Here is a 17,557-nt window from a genome sequence, read left to right on the forward strand (position 1 = left end):
GTGAGCGCCGAGAAGCGGCGGCGGCGGCGGGGGCTCGGCCGCAGCGACGCGGGCCGGGCGAAGCGAGTGAGTGCGGGACGCGCGGCCGCCGCCCCCAGCGCAGCCTGCGTGGGCCCGGGATCGTCGGGCCTGGCCGCCGGCCGGCCGTGCCGAGTTCAGGTGGGAGCGCGCGGCGAGGACGGGCGCGCCTGGACCGGGCCCGGAGGGGGCGCGGGGGGCCCTCTGCGCTTCGGGCCGGGCGCCCGCACGGCTGTCCCGGCTCCGCGAGAGCGTCAGGGGAGATGTCGGCGGAGCGGGGCCCTCGGCGCGGGGCCGGGGCCGGGGGCGGGCAGGCGGGACGGCGATCTCCCGTGCCCACCGGCATCGGCCCAGTCCCCGCGCCGGCCTCGGCGCCTGGCCCCACGCGTCCGCGCGCCCCTCGCGGGCCGGCCACCCATATGGCGGGCGCGGCGGGGCCTGCGGGCGGAGGGGTTACTGCCGGTCACCGCGGCCGGCCCGGGGGAGGCGGAGCCCGGTTCCCCCCGCCCCTTCCCACGCGAGGCCCCACGCGCGCCAGGGCGTCGCGGGGCCCCCGCCCGGCCCTCAGCGCTCCCCGCACGCGCAGTCACGCGGCAGGAGCTCGCGCCCCCGCCGGCGCCCCCGCCCGCTCCTCTGCGGGTCCCTTTGGGCCTTCCCTCCACCCCTGCTGTTTGCCGGCCCAGGCCCCGGGAGTGACGGGTCCCCGGGTGCCTGAGGCCCTGCAGCCACTCCGCCGCCTCCAGGGACCCGGCGGAGCGCGGGGAGCCCCGCCGCCCCACAGGTGCGAGGCCGCGGCCCCGGGACTCTTATTTTGAAGGGCGGCCCCCCCGCCGTGGTCTGCACGCTGACCCAATGGAAGGCCCTTGGCCGGCTCTCGGCTTGTTATCAATTACATGTTGTTCCTGCGGCCGCCGTGTCCCCGGGAGGATAAACAGCAGGCCCGGCCGGCCGGGCGGGGAGGGGCGGAGTCCGGCCGCGGCCGGGGACGCTGCCCGGGACAGGGCGTCCCCCCCTCCTCGCGGCCTGCGTCGCTGGCCGGGCCACGTGCTGCTGTGTTTCAGGGCCGGTCCGGGCGCCCCGCGGGCCCCGTGGGCTCTCAGTGTCTGCGTCCTCCCCGCCGAGGAGCCCTGCCCGAGGACCCATGCGGTCTGCTGCGGGCCCCACCTCCGGGCCTTTGCACTCATCAGCAAAGTTCGGCCAGGGTCCTGTTTCAGAGTCGGGGGTAGACAGTCCAAATGGCTTATATTCTGGTGGGGACACCGAGAACGAAGAGCATAAATACATAACTGCAGTCGCAACTGTTAGGAAGACTAGGATGCAGGGTGGTATAGCAGCGGGTGGTGGGCAGGTAGGGAGGCTTCACAGCCAGTGACTTCGGAGCTGAGGGATCTAAATCGGGGCTCCCTCCTAGAGGGCGGGGAAGAGGGGTCTGTGGAGAGGGAAGTGCTGGGGCCCTGGCCTGGGGCGGTGAGGCTGGTGAGCTAGGGCACAGCCTGTGAGTGGGGCAGGTGGAGCCGTGGTCTGGGGCAGACAGCCTTCTGGGAGGAGACTGGGTCCCTTCCTTTGGGACTCTCTTAAGTTCCTGCCTCCCCCGTACTGCTTCCCTGTACTCCCCTGTACTGATTCCCCTCTTATTTGTTTTTATATCATTTAATCTGTAGATATCTGAGTTTATGTCTCTAAAATGTAAGGCCTCCTTTGAAAAGTATGTACCAACCACAATACATCATCCCATTTAAAAATATTGACTGTAATTCCTCAATATCATGGAATAGTCAGGTAGTGATCACATTTCTGGGGAGAGTTTCAAGGGCAGGGACAAGGCCCAGTCTGCCTTTTCTGCCTGGTTCCTGCCTGGTTCTAGGAAGACCGGAGTTCCCGGGTTTTTCAGCATGGCGGCAGAGGGGAGAAAGAGCACAACCTCACCCTTGAGGCTCACCCTGATGGCTGGTGCTGCCTGTCTGCCCCTTTAGCGAGTGCTCAGCTTGTGTAAGCTCATTGGTCTTACAAAAACCCAGGAACTAGGCACAGTTGTCAGGATGCCCACCCAACGCATGGCACAGGTTGTACTGCCTGCCCGAGGTCACACAGCTGACAAGCTGCAGAGACTTGGAGCTCAGTGTGGGCGACGGGGTGGAGGTTGGGGTCTCAGGCTGAGTGTGGGCTTTGTTCTTCACATTATCTGGCATTTTCATGCCTTCTCAGCACCTGATTCAGTGAATAGTGTGTATTTTAAAACTCCCAGCTTTAAATCCTTACCTAAAAAGCCAAACTTCTCCTGCAAACCCTGCCCTGGATGCAAACTTGCACCTTATTTTCCTGGGGCTCTGTGAGGCTTCCTGGCCAGGTCATTACACATGGAACAGGTGGGGACACTGGGGTTTGGGGGAGCAAGGACTGGCCCCAGGTCACGGCTGAGGATGGCCTGGCCCTGGGAGGTCCTGACCACTGGCTGGGCCTGCTGACCGTCGGGCAGTGCTGACCGTCGGGCAGTGCCGGGCCCGGGCCGAGTGCTTGAGACAGAGATGGTTGTAGTGGGAGCGGACGTGGTGCCCGGCGGCCAAGACTGTCTGCTTTAGCTGCAGATCGTTCCCCTTCCTCAACTCAGTAAACACCCGCCGTGGTCACTGGGTGGGGACAAAGGTCTGCAGAGGTGGGCCTGTCACAGCCACTGTTGACTCTCCTTGGACACCGACCCGCATGGCCTTCAGCCTGCCCCTGTCCTCTCTGCTGATGTGCCCTGAGCCCCTCCTGGGCACCAGAAGCCTCACCAGGGGCTGGGAACACAACCAGAGGCGACCGCCCAGCCTGCACCACAGGGCCCTGGTCTGGTAGGGAGGCGGCGTGAGCTGGGTGAGTGCTCCACAGGGTGCTGGCCGGGGTCTCATCGTCTACCCGGCAGCTGTGAGTCAAAGGCAGGAGTAGCTGGGCCCCGGGACTGGGGTGTGTGCTCCCTGAGTTGTCATCGCAGGGCGATGGTGCCCAGGCCAGTGGAGGGTGCTTGGTGGAGGCCCGCCCCTAATTCACTGCAGAGGCAGCCGAGGTGGGGTGGGCCCGAGGACCGGGTTGTGGGTGGGCTGCCCCCTTTCAGGTGGTCAGACAGCCCTTGAGAGGGAGTCTTTAGTTTATGCCTCAGAGTAGACTTGTCTGGTTGAAATACAAACTCCTCATTTATATTTGAGTTCTCAGATGAAACAATTTTTTAGTATAAGCCTGCTGTATCCAATGTTTGGACATACTTCTGTTAAAAGTTGTTCATTTTTTTAAAACTCAGTTTCAAGTTGAACTGGGTGGCCTTTATTTTTATTTGCTCAATCTGGCAAACCTACCCAAGCTGCAGCAACAGGGGGTCAGAGGGCATGTGGCCATCCTCCTCCCCCGCCAACCCCCGCCAGCAATTCTGCAGGAACGGGACCAAGGTCAGTTGTCCAGAAATGATGGCGACTCTGCTCAGCTGGATCCCGCCTGGCTGTTCGGGGTGCAGAGCGCCTCCTCACACACGCACCCTCTCCCTCACATGCACTTACACTCAGACATGCGTGTTCCTTCTCAGAATTGTTCTGAAAAATCTGTGTGAAGCCGCAAGAGCCGGGTTGTGCAATGGGCTTGGAGAGCACTTTTACAAACAGGTGGTGCAATTTCGGAAAACAAGCTTGCAGCGTTCCGCCATCGGATGGATGGAGGCAGGATCCAGGCCTGGGGTGGCGGGAGGCTGTGGCTGGCCACGGTGTGGGGCCAGGCGCCTCCAAGGAGCGGGTTGACTGCGCTGCTTTCCTGACGGGGCCTTTTTGGTTTTCTCTGCAGCCGCCAGGCCAGCATGGTGGACCACTTGCTCCCAGTGGACGAGACCTTCTCGTCGCTGAAACGCCCCGTCTGTTTTCTGGGTGATGGGCGGGCGTACCACATGCTACCCTCGCCCCTCTCCGAGGACGACAGTGACGCCTGCAGCCTGTGCTCCTGTGCCAGCCCCGACTCGCAAACCCTGTGTTCCTGCTATGGAGGCAGCCGGGGGGCTGAGGGCCAGGACAGTATCCTGGACTTCCTGCTGTCCCAGGCCACCCTGGGCAGCGGCGTTGCGGCTCATGGCAGCCCCATGGCCTGGGGGACCTGGCGGAAAACACCGGCCCCCGTGAAGGGGGAGCATTTCAGCTTCCCCGAGTTCCCCGTGGGCAACCCCGATGATGTCCCTCGGCCCTTCCAGCCCACCCTGGAGGAGATCGAAGAGTTTCTGGAGGAGAACATGGAGCCAGCGGTGAAGCAGGCCCCAGAGGGCAGTGGCAAGGACTTGGACACCTGTGGCCAGCTCTCCGCCGGGCCGCACAGAGGCCACCTCCACCCCGGGGCCGGCGGCAGAGAGCGCTGCACCCCTCCGCCGGGGGCTGGTGCGGCTGGCAGCCAGGGCCCAGCTGGGGGCCCTGCCCCCGACCCCCCAGCCCCCCTGCTGCTGCAGATCCAGCCGGTGCCGGTGAAGCAGGAGTCGGGCGCCGAGCCCGCCTCCCCGGGGCAGCCCCCGGAGGCTGTCAGGGTGGCGCAGCTGCTGGTCAGTATTCAGGGCCAGACCTTCACGCTTGTGCCCCAGGTGCTGCCCTCGTCCAGCCTCAGCTTGCCGTCCAAGTTCGTGCGCATTGCCCCTGTGCCCATTGCCGCCAAGCCCCTTGGGTCGGGACCCCTGGGGCCTGGCTCCGCGGGCCTCCTCGTGGGCCAGAAGTTCCCCAAGAACCCGGCGGCTGAACTCATCAAAATGCACAGGTGCACTTTCCCTGGCTGCAGCAAGATGTACACCAAGAGCAGCCACCTGAAGGCCCACCTGCGCCGGCACACGGGTGAGAAGCCCTTCGCCTGCACCTGGCCAGGCTGCGGCTGGAGGTCAGTATGGCAGCGGCGGCCAGGCATTGCGCAGGGCCTGCGCGCCTCTGCTCCCGGGGTGTGTGGCCAAGACTGCGTCCTCTGCCCTTGGATAAGGCTGCTTAGGGCAGGGAGGGGGTGGGCAGGCCCAGAGGTCCCCTTGTGCCTCCTAGTGCTGGAGTCCAGTTTCATGGTGACCAGGTGAGGCTGCGGCTGTGCCGGGGAGGGGCTGGGCCATGCTAAGGGCTCCCCTGATGGCGCCTGGGCTGCTGAGAGCCGCAGAGGGTGGCTGCACACCGTACATCCCCGCGGCGTTCCCGTGCCGTGTATGTGCGTGCCGCGCAACCCCACGGCACCCCAAGGGTAAGTACCACCTCTCGCCTCCCTTCATCGCTGAGCGCACGGAGGCTGGAGCAGCTTTGTAACCGGCGGGCACACGGCCCTTTGCTGATGGGGTTGAGGCCAGGGGCCAGAAGCAGCTGCCTCTACAGCCTGAAGGCCCAGCCAGTTGACAGCCATCCTGGGGGACCTGGCGCTGTGCTGGGGACTCCAGAAAGGCCACCGGGGGGGCTCCAGGCTCGGGTGCCAAGCCAGAAGCGGGAGACTGCTTCCAGGCTGTCTACTCGGTGCACGGTGGGGGACCCAGCTCTCAAAGCGGGGGTGGGGGCTTGCCCAGGGTCACCCAGCCCCTGGGCAGGCAGAGCGGGTAGGACCCCCATGGGCCACCCCCAGTCCCCCCGGGCGGGCTCGCCCTCTTGGGAGGGAACTTTTTCCTGAGGCTCTGGCACAGGTCAGGGATGACATGCTCAGGACACCCCCTGCAGGAAGCTGGCCAGCCCGGGAGGCACGTGTGCTCTTGCACACTCGGTCCTGCCTAGTGTGGCTTCCGTGTGAGGGGGTGGGAGGCATGCTTGGCTTTGTGCAGACCGGAGCCTCACAAGGGGCACGTGTGGCCACACGTGATTGTGCACACTGCATATTTGTGCCCCATGCGTGTGTATGGGTGCACACGACACCCGGTGCTTCCTGACGGCATTGCTCCTGAGAGCAGGGGAGAGCCGGCCCCAGGCTGGAGGTGCTGGCCTCAGCGTCGCGGCGGGCTGAGGCTGGACGGATGGGAGCCCTGTGCCCAGCGTCCTGGGTTGTGAAGTGGTGAGCTGGCCAGAGAAGGGACTTTGCCTTGACACCCACAGCCCTGAGGGCTCCGGGAGCCCAGCTCCAGCCCTGCACTGCCCACAGCATCGGGCAGAGTCAGCCGGTGCGCTTCAGGGCAGGCCTGCCAGCCGGCGGGAAAACCAGGGTCAGTGGGCAGACCTGGGGCCCTGCTGCGGTCCAGCCGCAGCAGGGGAGATCCTGACCCCGGGGGTGGGGCGGCTGGTGGCAGGGCGTGGACCCCGGTCCAGCTCTGCCCCATGGCCAGTGCCCTCCCGTGGTCCCCTGGCCAAGCCTCAGTTTCCTCATCTGTTGGGTGGAAGGCTTGCTTGCGGCCTCTGTCCCCCAGGGCTGTGTGTTCAGGGATCGTCCGGGTCATGTGCCATTCTTGGATGAGGTCAGAGTGTGAGGGACCTGGGGGGGTCACCCCGCTTCCACTGGGCGGCACCCACGCTGCAGGTGGCACCTGGAGACCCCCGGGGCAGTGCTGTCTTCCTGGTGGGGGTGGAGCCATGGGCAGCCTCACAGTCCTGGGCACTGTCCACCCCCCCAGAACTGAGGCTGGGAGGAAGGGTGTAGTCGTGGTCAAGGCTGCCCACTCGGCCGCTCCCCCGGGAGAAAAGGACCTGAGTTCCGGGCTATCCTGGAGGGCAGACAGGACCCTCGGCCCAGGGCATCGGGGGGCAGGTCGTGAGTTCCCCGTGGGGGGAGGTGTGTAACCCAGAGTGGAATTCACGGTGGGCAGTGCCTGAGCCCTTGCGTGGTCTTGCCCAGGACCCCTGAGTGGGGGAGGGACAGTGGGAGCCTGGCACCGTGAGGTCTCTACAGAGCCCTTGGGAGCCGTGTCTGCCATCAGCCAGGCGGGAGGCTTCTCCTGGGTCTGGCCCTCGTGGGTCACGTGTGGCTCACGTGAGGCAGAGGCCCTGCCAGGCGGGGAGCTGAGGGCGCCTGCCCCTTGCGGGGGCTGTGTCTCGCTGGTTAGTCTTCAGGGATCATGAACTGCTGCTTACGGGCCCGTGAGTGAACTGTCCTGTCCACGTGGTCATAGCTGGCAGCCGAGTGGCAGAGGGGCATCCTTCCAGCATGTGGGTGGGAGGGTGGACTGACTTTGGGGTAGCTCCATCAGGACAGGACATGGGGGAAGGTGACAGTGGCCAGCTCACCAGGCACTTTCTGAGTGCCAGGCACTGTCCCGAGGGTCTTAGAGCTGGGCTCCCCTCTGCAAATCCCCACCTTGGCTTCCGTGCTTCCTTCCACGGGGGCCTCATTACCTTTCCACCCCTCAGGACTTCCGCACCCCCAGATACGCTTAGATTCCTATCCAGACAACTCATTTTGGACCGCAGGCTCATACGGTCTGCCCGCCATGGTCCCTCGGGCAGCGCGGGCTGGCACGGCCCCCAGTGGCCTGTGTCTCCAGCACTCTCCTCCGGCGGTGGCTGTCGCTGGTCTTGCCATGACTCTGGCTCTTTCCTTCCCACATCCTGGTCTCTTTGAGGCCTCCCAGCACCCCTGTGGTTTGTTGGCACCATCTCGTTTTAGGTAGGGGGAAACCGAGGCCCAGAAAGACGCAGTCATCCTCCACGGGGACAGAGCACACCCCGCCGTGGTGAGGCCAGCATGTCTCTTCCACGTGCAGCCCCAGGGCTGGGCTGGCCACCACCTCTCACTGGGCAGCGCTCTCGTGTGCCAGGAGTCCTGTCTCTTCCCCGAGGTCATCAGCCTCCAGGCATCAGCTCTGGGCCGGGAGGAAAGGGCTGAGGAGTGAGACAGTGAGACACAGCTCCGGGGTGCTGGGTGGGCGCCCCGCGTCATCCTGAGCCCGTGAGCAGGCGTCAGCCTCTCGTCCCACTTTCGTTGTTCAGTCACTCAGTTGTGTCTGACTCTTTGCGCCCCCATGGACTGCAGCACGCCAGGCTCCCCTGTCCATCACCAACTCCTGGAGCTTACTCAGACTCATGTCCGTCGAGTTGATAATGCTATCCAACATCTCACCCTCTGCCGCCCCACTTTAGAGAAAGGAAACGTGGCCGGAGCAGGCAGGCAGTTCTCACCATCACCCAGCTGGGAGGTGGCTGAGGCAGGGGCTTGGCCCAGGCTCCCTGCCCACCCTACCCCACCCCACCCCACCCCACCCGGCAGGCTGTAGGCCTGGCCCGCCCTGCAGCAGCCCCTCCACACCTCCAGAGGGGGTGGGCCACCCCCTGCGCCACGCCTGCCCTCCCAGTGGGCGCTCTGCGTCCCAGACCCTCTCCTTCCTGGTGGTCCTGGTGAAGAGCAGCTGCCTGTCTCTCTCTGGCGCCTGTCCTGTGTCCTGCTCACTGAGGGCCAGGAGCGCTGTCCCCCAGGGTCATCTCTGGCCTGGGCGACCTCCCGCCACTTCCTTCGGTGTCTGATCGTGGACCCTGGAGTCCCTGCTCTTCCGCGTAGGGACGCGGCTCCGGAGGCCCGGACGGGGCTGGGGCCGGATGGGCCTGCTTGAGGCCACGCGTAGGATGTGCTGTTGGCCTCTGCCTAGAAGTTACCGCTTCCCTCTTGAACACCGGCCTCCCCTGTTCTCTGCAGAGGGACGTCCTGTCCCATCCGAGGAGAGTGCCCTCCTGCCTCTGCTCCTGGGGCAGTGCCGGCTCCCCGCGTGGTGGGGCCTGGGTCTCCACGGTGGACGGGGAGGCCGGGATGGGGCCGGGGGCTGCGACAAGGCCCCGAGCCCTGCCTGCGGTTGCAGCCCCACGCTGTTTCTGGCGCCATGTCCCCACCGCTGCCCTCGGCCTGGGTGCTCACAGCGACGGCTTTCTGGCTGACGGAGGGCCCCCTGGACCTGTGCTTCCCTGCAGCCCAGCCATGGGGATCGTGGTTGACACTAATCAGGGCCCAGCTCGCGCCCGTGGGCCCCGCACCCGCTCTGCACCCTCAGTCCTGGCACCTGGTCTGCCCTTCCCTGTGCCTGGGGAGCATCTCTGAGAGCTTGGTGACTTGCCAGGTGGTCAGGCAGGAGGAGCAGGGTCTGCTGCCCGCAGAGGCTGAGAAGTAGCCGCCCGCCCCATCCCGTGTGGCTGTGGTTTGGGAGAAGGTGGGCTGGGGTCATCTGGGAGCTCAGGTCACAGGACCCTGAGAGGGGAGGGGGCGTGCGGGGGCCGGGGCTGCTCTCGGAGCCGCTGTCCCTGCTACGCGCCCCTCCTAGGCATCCCCCGACCAGAGGCCGCTTGCCTTGTGTGTCCACTGTGGCCTCTGAGATGAGCCTTGGAAAGTCAACAAGAACCCCAAGGCTCCACTGGAAGAGAGAGGACCCTGAGGACCAGGATGGGCCCGCATTTGCTCGGGGCTACACGGGCTCGCACCGAGCCATCCGGCCTCCCCACGGCCCCTGTCGTCGCACCCTCCCCGGGGTGGCATCTCCAGTGGAGCTGGTCTTGGCTCCCTGAGTGGGAGGGTGAGGCTGACCCCGTGCTTTGTGCTGGGGGAGGCGGGGGCTCGGGGCCGTCGCGGAGCCTCCTCACCGCTGTCCTGGGGGCCCTGACTCCCGCTGGGGTGGGTGGTCCCGGGCTGACCCCTGACGGTTGGAACCTTGGTGCTCCTTCCAACCGCTTGAGCTGCAGGGTACGGGGCACCCTGTCCACTCTGGGGGAGGCCAGGCTGCCTGTGGTCACCAGGACGGGAAGACCTGGGTCTGGCCCCTTTTGCTCTGGCCTTGGCCGCTCTGTGGCCGCTGACCCTGGGTCAGGGCCTCACATCTCTGTGCCTCGGTTTCCTCTCATGGCAGATGGGCCAGGGTCTTATTGCCAAAGGTGCTGACGGCACTGTGCCCTGCGCGCAGGCACCCGGGCTTGAAGTGAACACCAGCTTCCAAGCACAAGAGCCTGGACGCGCTCTGGGCACCAGGAGAGTGAGGGAGGTGGTGCTTGTCCTCCACGCCTCTGGGCTGAGGCCCCCACTCAGTCTTCCCCGTACAGGTGTGGGTCCCGGGCTTCCACCCGGAGGGTCAGGCCCGGCCGAGCCTCTAACTCCTCCTTGGCGGGGTGGGGACGGCTGCTGCAGGCACCACCCCCCTTCCTCTCGTGCGTGGGTCCAGGAACAGGGGTGCTGGGCCTGATGCTCCTGTGTGTGTGTGTTCACGTGGGTGAGCGTGTGCACACGTGCATGTGTGTGCCCCATGCTCAGTCGTATCCGACTCTTTGTGACCCGTGGCCTGTAGCCTGCCAGGCTCCTCTGTCCATGGGGATTCTCCAGGCAGGAATACTGGAGTGGGTTGCTATACCCTCCTTCAGGGGATCTTCCCGACCCAGGGATGGAGCCCAGGCCCCCTGCAGTTGCAGGCAGAGGCTTTAGTGTGGCATGCTTGTGTGTGTGCATGTGCCCTGGGTGCTTGTACGCCCCGGGGCTGGCGAGGGCTGGCTCTCTGACAGCTCTCCGTCCTCCCGAGGTGCTGCTGTGTCTGCTCTCTCACTGACGCATAGACCAAGCACCCTAGGCACCAGGTGCTGGGCTGGCCGCGGGGCACATGCCTTTCCTCATGGAGCTGACGGTCTAGTGGCTCAGACTGACGTTCATCAAAAGCTTGGAAACTAAAGTTGCTGCAGTGGCAGAGACAGGAAAGAGAAACGCCTAGTGCTTCTCGGCCCCAGCTGTGGGTGGGATGCAATCCTGGAGGGCTTTCCTGAGGAGGTGACATTTACGCTGAGGGCTAAGGGATGCGTGGGAAGAGCCTTCCGGACAGAGGGGACGGTTTGGGCACGTGTCCCAGGGCAGTTCGTGTAGGCAGAGCGCAAAGCACAACCGTGTGTATGCACAGGGTGGGGTCTCGCTGCCAGGACCAAGCTCAGGAGTGGGGAGAGGCTGGAGTCCCTGAGGTCTGCCAGGGTCCGTGGCCGCTGCTCCTTCGCAGCAGCTGCTGGGGCTGCGACAGGGAGGCAGCTGGGCCACCGTGGAGGCTTCTGAGCACCTTGCAGGGCGTGGTGTCGTCCTGGGACCTCTCAGCTGCTGGGAAGGCAGGCAGGGTCCAGGAGTTGTGGGGTCAAGTCTGAGGACCCCTCCTCTGCTGTGACAAAGGCCCTTCCCCTGCAGGCTGGTCAGGGCCTCCGCCCCGGCCTGCGCCCCCGGTTGGGGAACTGCGTGGAGGATGCTCCCAGGAGCCCCACGCTCTGGTCTGAGGGGCTTGAGGCACAGCTGCAGTTGGGGCGGCCTGTGGGGTTACCAGCTGCCCTCAGGCCACTGCACGGGGACCAGCCCCTCTCACCTCCCTGGAGGGGCGGCGGGGGAGGGGCAGGGTGGGCTCGGCGCCCTCCCCGCGGACCCCACGGGCTCAGCCGGGCGGTGGGGGCGAGGCCGCTGACCGCCCTGTCCCGCAGGTTCTCGCGCTCGGACGAGCTGTCGCGACACCGGCGTTCACACTCGGGCGTGAAGCCCTATCAGTGCCCCGTGTGCGAGAAGAAGTTCGCCCGCAGCGACCACCTGTCCAAGCACGTCAAGGTGCACCGCTTCCCGCGCAGCAGCCGGCTGCCGCGGCCCTGACCCGCCCCCGCCCCCACCCGCGCCCCCCGAGCGGCCGCCTCCGCCAGGCACTGTGTAGCAATAAGGTATCAGCCCCCGTTGGAGGGACGTGACGCCCATCTGGGCCACCTGGAGCCCTGGGGTGCGGACTCAGCACCGCCACCTCCCCGGGGACCCGGCGCCCAGCGCCGGCCGGAGGCAACCTGTGTGCCCCGCGCCGGGCTCCCCGCCTGGGCCTGGGCAGGGGCCAGCACTCGATTGCCGGGGAAGAAGTGCGCAGTGTTGAAATGTCAGTTCCCGGAGGGAGCGTGCGGGGAAGAAGGAAGTAGGCCAGAAGTCCAGGCTGCACTGTGGCGTGGGCGGGGCTCCATCCACGGCCTGACCACCAGAGTACGCGCGCAGGGCGGTGCAGGGGCGGGACCTGGCCGCTGGGTGAAGAAACCCCTCTCGGGAAGGCGGTAGTGCATGTGCTTGAGTTAAACGTGCAGGACAGATGGACAGACGCAGGTCTGCCCCAGGGTGACGGTGCCGCGTGGCCCAGCCCCTCGTCCTGCTTGCAGACAAATCCTTCACCGTCAGGAAGAGAGGGCTGATGTAGAGAGCTAGTAGAGCCTCCCAAGCCCTGATCTAGAAGTGCATTCCTTATTTTGTCTAGAAATTAATATCAAATGAACTAGCTTGTTTTGAGAGGTTTATTTCACATCCTATGAATGTATGTAAATAAAGTGTACATAGGTGCATCGACATAAAATCTTTTAATAACATATCAACATTGTGTAAATTTGAAATAAAATCTATAAAGCTGGTGTACATATGTTACAATTATGTATATTTTCTTTGGTTCTTCATAAAAATATATTTGCCAATAAAAAGAAAAAAGAACTTGATAAGTCTGGCATTGGCATGCTGTTTTCCTTGGCCCTGCCAGGAGATGGAGTGATTCTGGGGGCTGAATCTGGTTTGCCACGTGGGGGGGACCCTGGTTTGCACCTGGAGCGACACAGGGGCTCCGTGGATGTCCGGCCCCTGGTCCACCAGCGCAGGGTCCCTGCACCCCCACCTCCACGCCTGAGGCTGGGTATCTGCTCCTTCTGTGTCTTGAGGGCTGTCTGCTCCACAGACCCACAGCTGCCCGATTCCAGCTTCATTTGTGAGAAGAGACCACAGGCGGGCCCGGCCCACAGGGCCACCACTCCGCTGAGTTCCTGTCTGAGACCCTTGCTTGGCACTTCCTACCTTGTGTGCAGTGTACTGAGCATTGATTATGCACTCACTGTATGCACCGGGAAGGGGGCAAACCATTTCCCGGCCACAACTCCCCTGGGGAAATGACGCGTGATGCCCGCTTGCAATTCTGAACAGATCAGGCATCTTGACCAGGCAGAGGCAGTGCCTGGCGTGAGCTCTGCGGACGAGGCCTCGACCACGTGCCCCGGTGGGCCAGGAGGGAGCTGGCCGGAGGGGCTGGGCCGCCCACCGGCCTGCTTCTCTGTCCACATGCCCTGGGGGCTGTCAGTGACAGCCTCGGACCTGGAGCCGGTGGGGGAGCTCCGCGGGTCTGCGGGGGAGACGTGAGGGAGGCGTGTGCGTGTGCGCCATGTGTCTCCTGCGGTGAAGGCCCTCATCCCCGCTGACCTGGGAACCTCCTGCTGCAGCCGTCTGTCTGTCCAGTAGAGCACAGCACAGGTGCAGAACGGACACCCCATCCTGCCCGGCCCTGGTCCTGGGGAGAGGACCCAACCTTGTGACCTGTGCCCTTTGACCCTGACTGGACACACTCCCTGAGGGCAAACATGCCCTGGGGAAGCGAGGCATCGATCTCCCCAGAGGTGCCTTCTTCATCCATAGAGAAGCAGCCCAGTTACAAGGGACCCAGGGGGTCAGGACGGTCACACTGGAGGATCCGTGAGCACATGTGTGTATACGACTGGGTGCCAGCTGGACACGGCACGCCTTTCCATGTGTGTACCCAACAGCCGCCTGCGGGGGTCCTCAGCCCGGGCGGCCTCTGTCCAGGCCCAGTTAGGCGAACACTGGAAGGTGTGCAGTGCTGCCTGCCACTGCCTGTGTCCCCGGTGCCCCAGAGATGCCTCTGCCTGTGGGAAAGCAGTTTAGAGCGCGTGCTTTACTTGCTGTCCATAGACTGCGCCATGCGGACGGACAGGCTTTGTGTCAACCCAGATCCTAGAATACGCACCATCATGCTGAGCTGCAAATTCTGGTCTCTGGGCACCACGATTTACTTACCAATTAAATGTAATGGTAAATACCACTAACTAGCTTTAAGATTGTTCCCGCATGTTTGCTGTGATACGTAATGACACGGAAGAGAGCGGACTTGCACAGCTTCTTGTACAGCTTTCAACGGTGGGTTTTCTGGGTCAGAGAGCAGGCCAGTAACTTTTGCCAAATTACTATCCAAAAATCAATTGCACTGGGAACATAATTTACTCACACATTCAGTGTATTATCTGTTCTTCCACACTAGAACATGAACTCGGGAAGAAAGGTTTTGCCTGTTTTGTTCAGCACTGTAAGTCCAGCTCCCAAAACAAATATTTGTTGAGCAAATGACGTGGGTGGTAAGCAAGTGCTATTGCTAAAATTGGGATAAGATATAGAGGTTAAATATACAATTTAAAGTTAAAAAGTCGTCAGCAGAATATTGGTTCCAAGGATTGTTGTTGTTCAGTCGCTCAGTCGTGTCCAATTCTTCATGACCCCATGGACTGCAGCATGCCAGGCTTCCTTGTCCATCACCAACTCCCGGAGTTTACTCAAATTCATGTCCATCGAGTCGGTGATGCCATCCAACCATATCATCCTGTGTCATCCCCTTCTCCTCCTGCCTTCAATCTTTCCCAGCATCAGGGTCTTTTCAAATGAGTCAATTCTTTGAATCAGGAGGCCAAAGTATTGGAGTTTCAGCTTCAGCATCAGTCCTTCCAATGACTATTCAGGACTGATTTGCTTTAGGATGGACTGGTTGGATCTCCTTGCAGTCCAAGGAACTCTCAGGAGTCTTCTCCAACACCACAGTTCAAAAGCATCAATTCTTCAGTGCTCAGCTTTCTTTATAGTCCAACTCTCACATCCATACATGACTACTGGAAAAAGGAGAGATTATCCGGGATTATCTGGTGAGCCCGAGGTAGTCACATGGGTCCTTTAAAGCAAGGGTCCCCCCTACCCCCCAGCCACACATGAGGTGAGCGTGGGCAAATTAATGGGGCTCTGTCTATATTTATGGCCATTCCCCATCGTTGGGGTTTCCACCTGAGCTCTACCTCCTGTCAGATCAGCGAGGGCATTAGATTCTCCTAAGAGCTCAAACCCTACGGTGACCTGAGAATGTGAGGGGTCTGGGTTGCGGCTCCTTCTGAGAATCTGAGGCTGGACGATCAGAGTCGGAGCTGAGCCGGTGATGCTAGCTCTGGGGAGTGGCTGCAGGTACTGATGATCACGATCACAACATGTGAGGCGCTCGAAGCATCTGCAAACCATCCCTCCCACTCCAGTCTGTGGAAGAATCTTCTTCCTCGAAACAGGGCCCTGGTACCAAAAAGGTTGGGCATTGCTGCCTTAGAGTGGGTCAGGAGGAGAGGTGGTGGGCAGAGGTCAGAGGGAGCTCCCACTCTGCTGACTGAGGAGGGGAAACAAGGGGCCGCAAGCCGAGGAGCAAGGCGCCCCTGAAAGCGGGAAGAGGAGAGCAGATGTTCTGCCCTAGAGCCTCTGGAGGGGACCAGCGGCGGGGACAGCTTGATTCTCCATCTGACCTCAGAACTGGGAGCGGAGGAATGGGTCTTGTTTCGAGCACCATGTTCCCGGGAGTTTTCACAGCGGCAGTAGTAGGAGACGGATGCAGGTGACGCAGGACAATCAGCACAAACATCGATCCCCAAACACTGTGCTGTGCAAGAAAGAGGTGGAGGCGGCTGAAGGCGCCGCTCTCCTCAGAGTCAGCAGCTGAACACACAGGCCATTTAGTTCCAGCTACGGGAGGGGGCACTGAATCCTAGGATGCAAAGTACCACCTCCTGGGTGCGGGGCATGGCCACGTGACCCCCACAGGCATCCCTGTGACCCCCGCTCTGGCACGACGCCCCCTGACTTGCTCTGAAGGCTCCTGGCAGCGGTGCCCACCCCCCTGGAGGTGCATGGGGGCAGTCAGAGCCTGCCGAGCTCCAGGCCCAGGTGAGCTGGTGGGGCTGGGCTGGCGGGCACACAGGAGACAGAAGTGTCTCCCGGGGACGCGCTTACATCAGCCCCAACACAGGCGGCCCTGCCCACAGTGGGTACCAGAGTCTCCAGGCATGCTGTATGCCCCTCTGCCCTCTAGGTCTCTGTGTGTGCTGGGCACAGCTCCAGCCCCGGGCCAAGGCCCGAGCACTTTGCGGGGCTCCTCGCCTCGAGACATGACTTCCCTAGCACATCCCTGCTCTAGAGCCTCAGCTTCCTCGCCGGTCAGTGGGAGTTGGCAGGGTCCCCTGCCAGTGGAACTTCAGGTTTCAGGGGACCCTTGGGAATGACTCCTCCTGGACCTGCGGGTACTGAGGGGCTCGGCTACCCTGGGTCCGTTGCTGGGGGCAGCTGGTGGCCGGGCGATGCGAGGGCCATGGGCTGAGCTCCTGCCCTTGGTGGCTGGCCCCTGGGGAGACAAGCCCCTCCCTGGGTCCCACTCTGCTGACTGCCCAGCAGGTGTGCGCCCTCCTGCCTTTCGGGGGGGTCAGGGCAGATGAAGCAACGACAGTCCGACACCCCAGCAAGGTCTGCAGCGGGCTGGGGAGCTGAGGGCCGCATGTGAGTTATTAGGTTTGTGGTTCCGTCCACACACTGCGCTGCCAGACAACAGGAGGATCCGGTCTTTCCGCCTCTCTAACTGGAAACGCTCTAGAAAGGGAATCCTAGCGAGAACTTTTGAGGCCAGCCAAGTCGACACAGAACGTTTCAGGAACACAAGCAAAGCTTGACACTCCCGTTTCAGGTGGGCCCATTACAGAGGGCCCCTCGGAGGAGGTGACGTCAGGGGAAGGAGCCTTGGGAGGAGCAGACGGAAGGGCAGTCAAGCCAAAGAGACAGCAGGTGCAAAGGCTCCGGGGCAGGAATGGGCCTGAGTGTCTGAGGCCTTGAGCCAGGCGGCGAGGAGGGGGTCGAGGGCAGGCAGGGCTCCCCAGTGTGTGGCCACCCACAGTAAGACGTCACCTTTTGACTCAGCCAGCTTGCATGTTACCAAACAAGTGCTGACTCGGGAGTCTCTTTTCTGTTCCCTTTTCTGCTGTTCCCTCTGCTCCAGTGTCATTTACACAAGAGAGAGAAAGAAAGGAAAAAATATCCAACCCGGCCACTTAACCCCCTGACTGCTGATTTAGCCACACTCTCCTAGGGGGTAATAAAGACTTCTGGGTTCTCAGCGCTGTGGTAGTCCACTGCTTCAGCGAGGGAGGGACTGGACCAGATTCAGGCTTTCAGGAGGCCCTACCATCCTGTGCAAAAGGGTGAGGCCCGCAGTGCTGACCCTGGTGTCCCGAAGAGTAAGACAGCCCACCCAAAGCGGCGGAAGTCTGTGACCATGACTTCATGACAAGACTCCTGGGTTGGGGGGCAGGCGGGACAGGGCAGGGGCTGGGGGGCATGCCAGGAGCCATTCCGCCCTCTGTCCCACCCCCTGGCCTGCTGGGGCCTCCTGCTGGTTGAAGCCCCAGGGGCGCAACCCAGCAGTTGGCCTCCAGGACCTGGCCGAGGCCCCAAGGGTGACGAATGTCCAGTGACCGCCGGGAGACAGGAGTGGACCGAAACAGGGCGGAGCTTGAGGCTGCGTGAGCCCGGTGGTGGGTGGTGGCGAGGGGGCGAAAACGGCCTGAAAGTGCAGGGGCGGGCCTCGGGACTCACTAGCAGGTTGGATGGGGGTCGGGAGAGGCTTGGATTTCCTTGTGGTGACCCTTTGGAAAAAAACAGATGATGCAAAAGTGTGGTAGAGAGACAGGCAGGGTGGGGGGAGAGACCAGGTTTCAGGGCGCACAGGCCTTGAGCCGAGCAGGGCTGGACAGACAGGTGG

General features: G+C 62.9%; 1 protein-coding gene across 2 annotated transcripts; it reads left to right on the plus strand.

Annotated features, from left to right (window-relative positions):
* Nucleotides 1-12,389, plus strand: KLF15 (Kruppel like factor 15). 2 transcript variants are annotated; one of them, XM_025273052.3, is made up of 3 exons: nt 1-159; nt 3,823-4,884; nt 11,361-12,389. In XM_025273052.3, exons 2-3 carry the CDS (start codon nt 3,836-3,838, stop codon nt 11,521-11,523), a joined length of 1,212 nt encoding a protein of 403 aa, XP_025128837.3. In that variant the 5' UTR covers nt 1-159; nt 3,823-3,835; the 3' UTR covers nt 11,524-12,389. The 2 variants fall into 2 exon arrangements, with proteins under 2 accessions (XP_025128837.3, XP_006078872.4); XM_006078810.4 differs by lacking the exon at nt 1-159 and adding an exon at nt 900-2,871.
* The last annotated feature ends 5,168 nt before the right edge of the window (nt 12,390-17,557 follow it).

The sequence above is a fragment of the Bubalus bubalis genome, chromosome 21, assembly GCF_019923935.1.
Source record: "Bubalus bubalis isolate 160015118507 breed Murrah chromosome 21, NDDB_SH_1, whole genome shotgun sequence".
Classification (NCBI taxonomy): Eukaryota; Metazoa; Chordata; class Mammalia; order Artiodactyla; family Bovidae; genus Bubalus; species Bubalus bubalis.

Excerpts from the sequence above, each read along its gene's own strand:
- KLF15 (XM_025273052.3), top strand. The coding sequence starts at position 3,836 with ATGGTGGACCACTTGCTCCCAGTGGACGAGACCTTCTCGTCGCTGAAA. Across the intron at positions 4,885-11,360 it reads TGGCCAGGCTGCGGCTGGAG|GTTCTCGCGCTCGGACGAGC; the intron begins GTCAGTATGGCA and ends CCTGTCCCGCAG.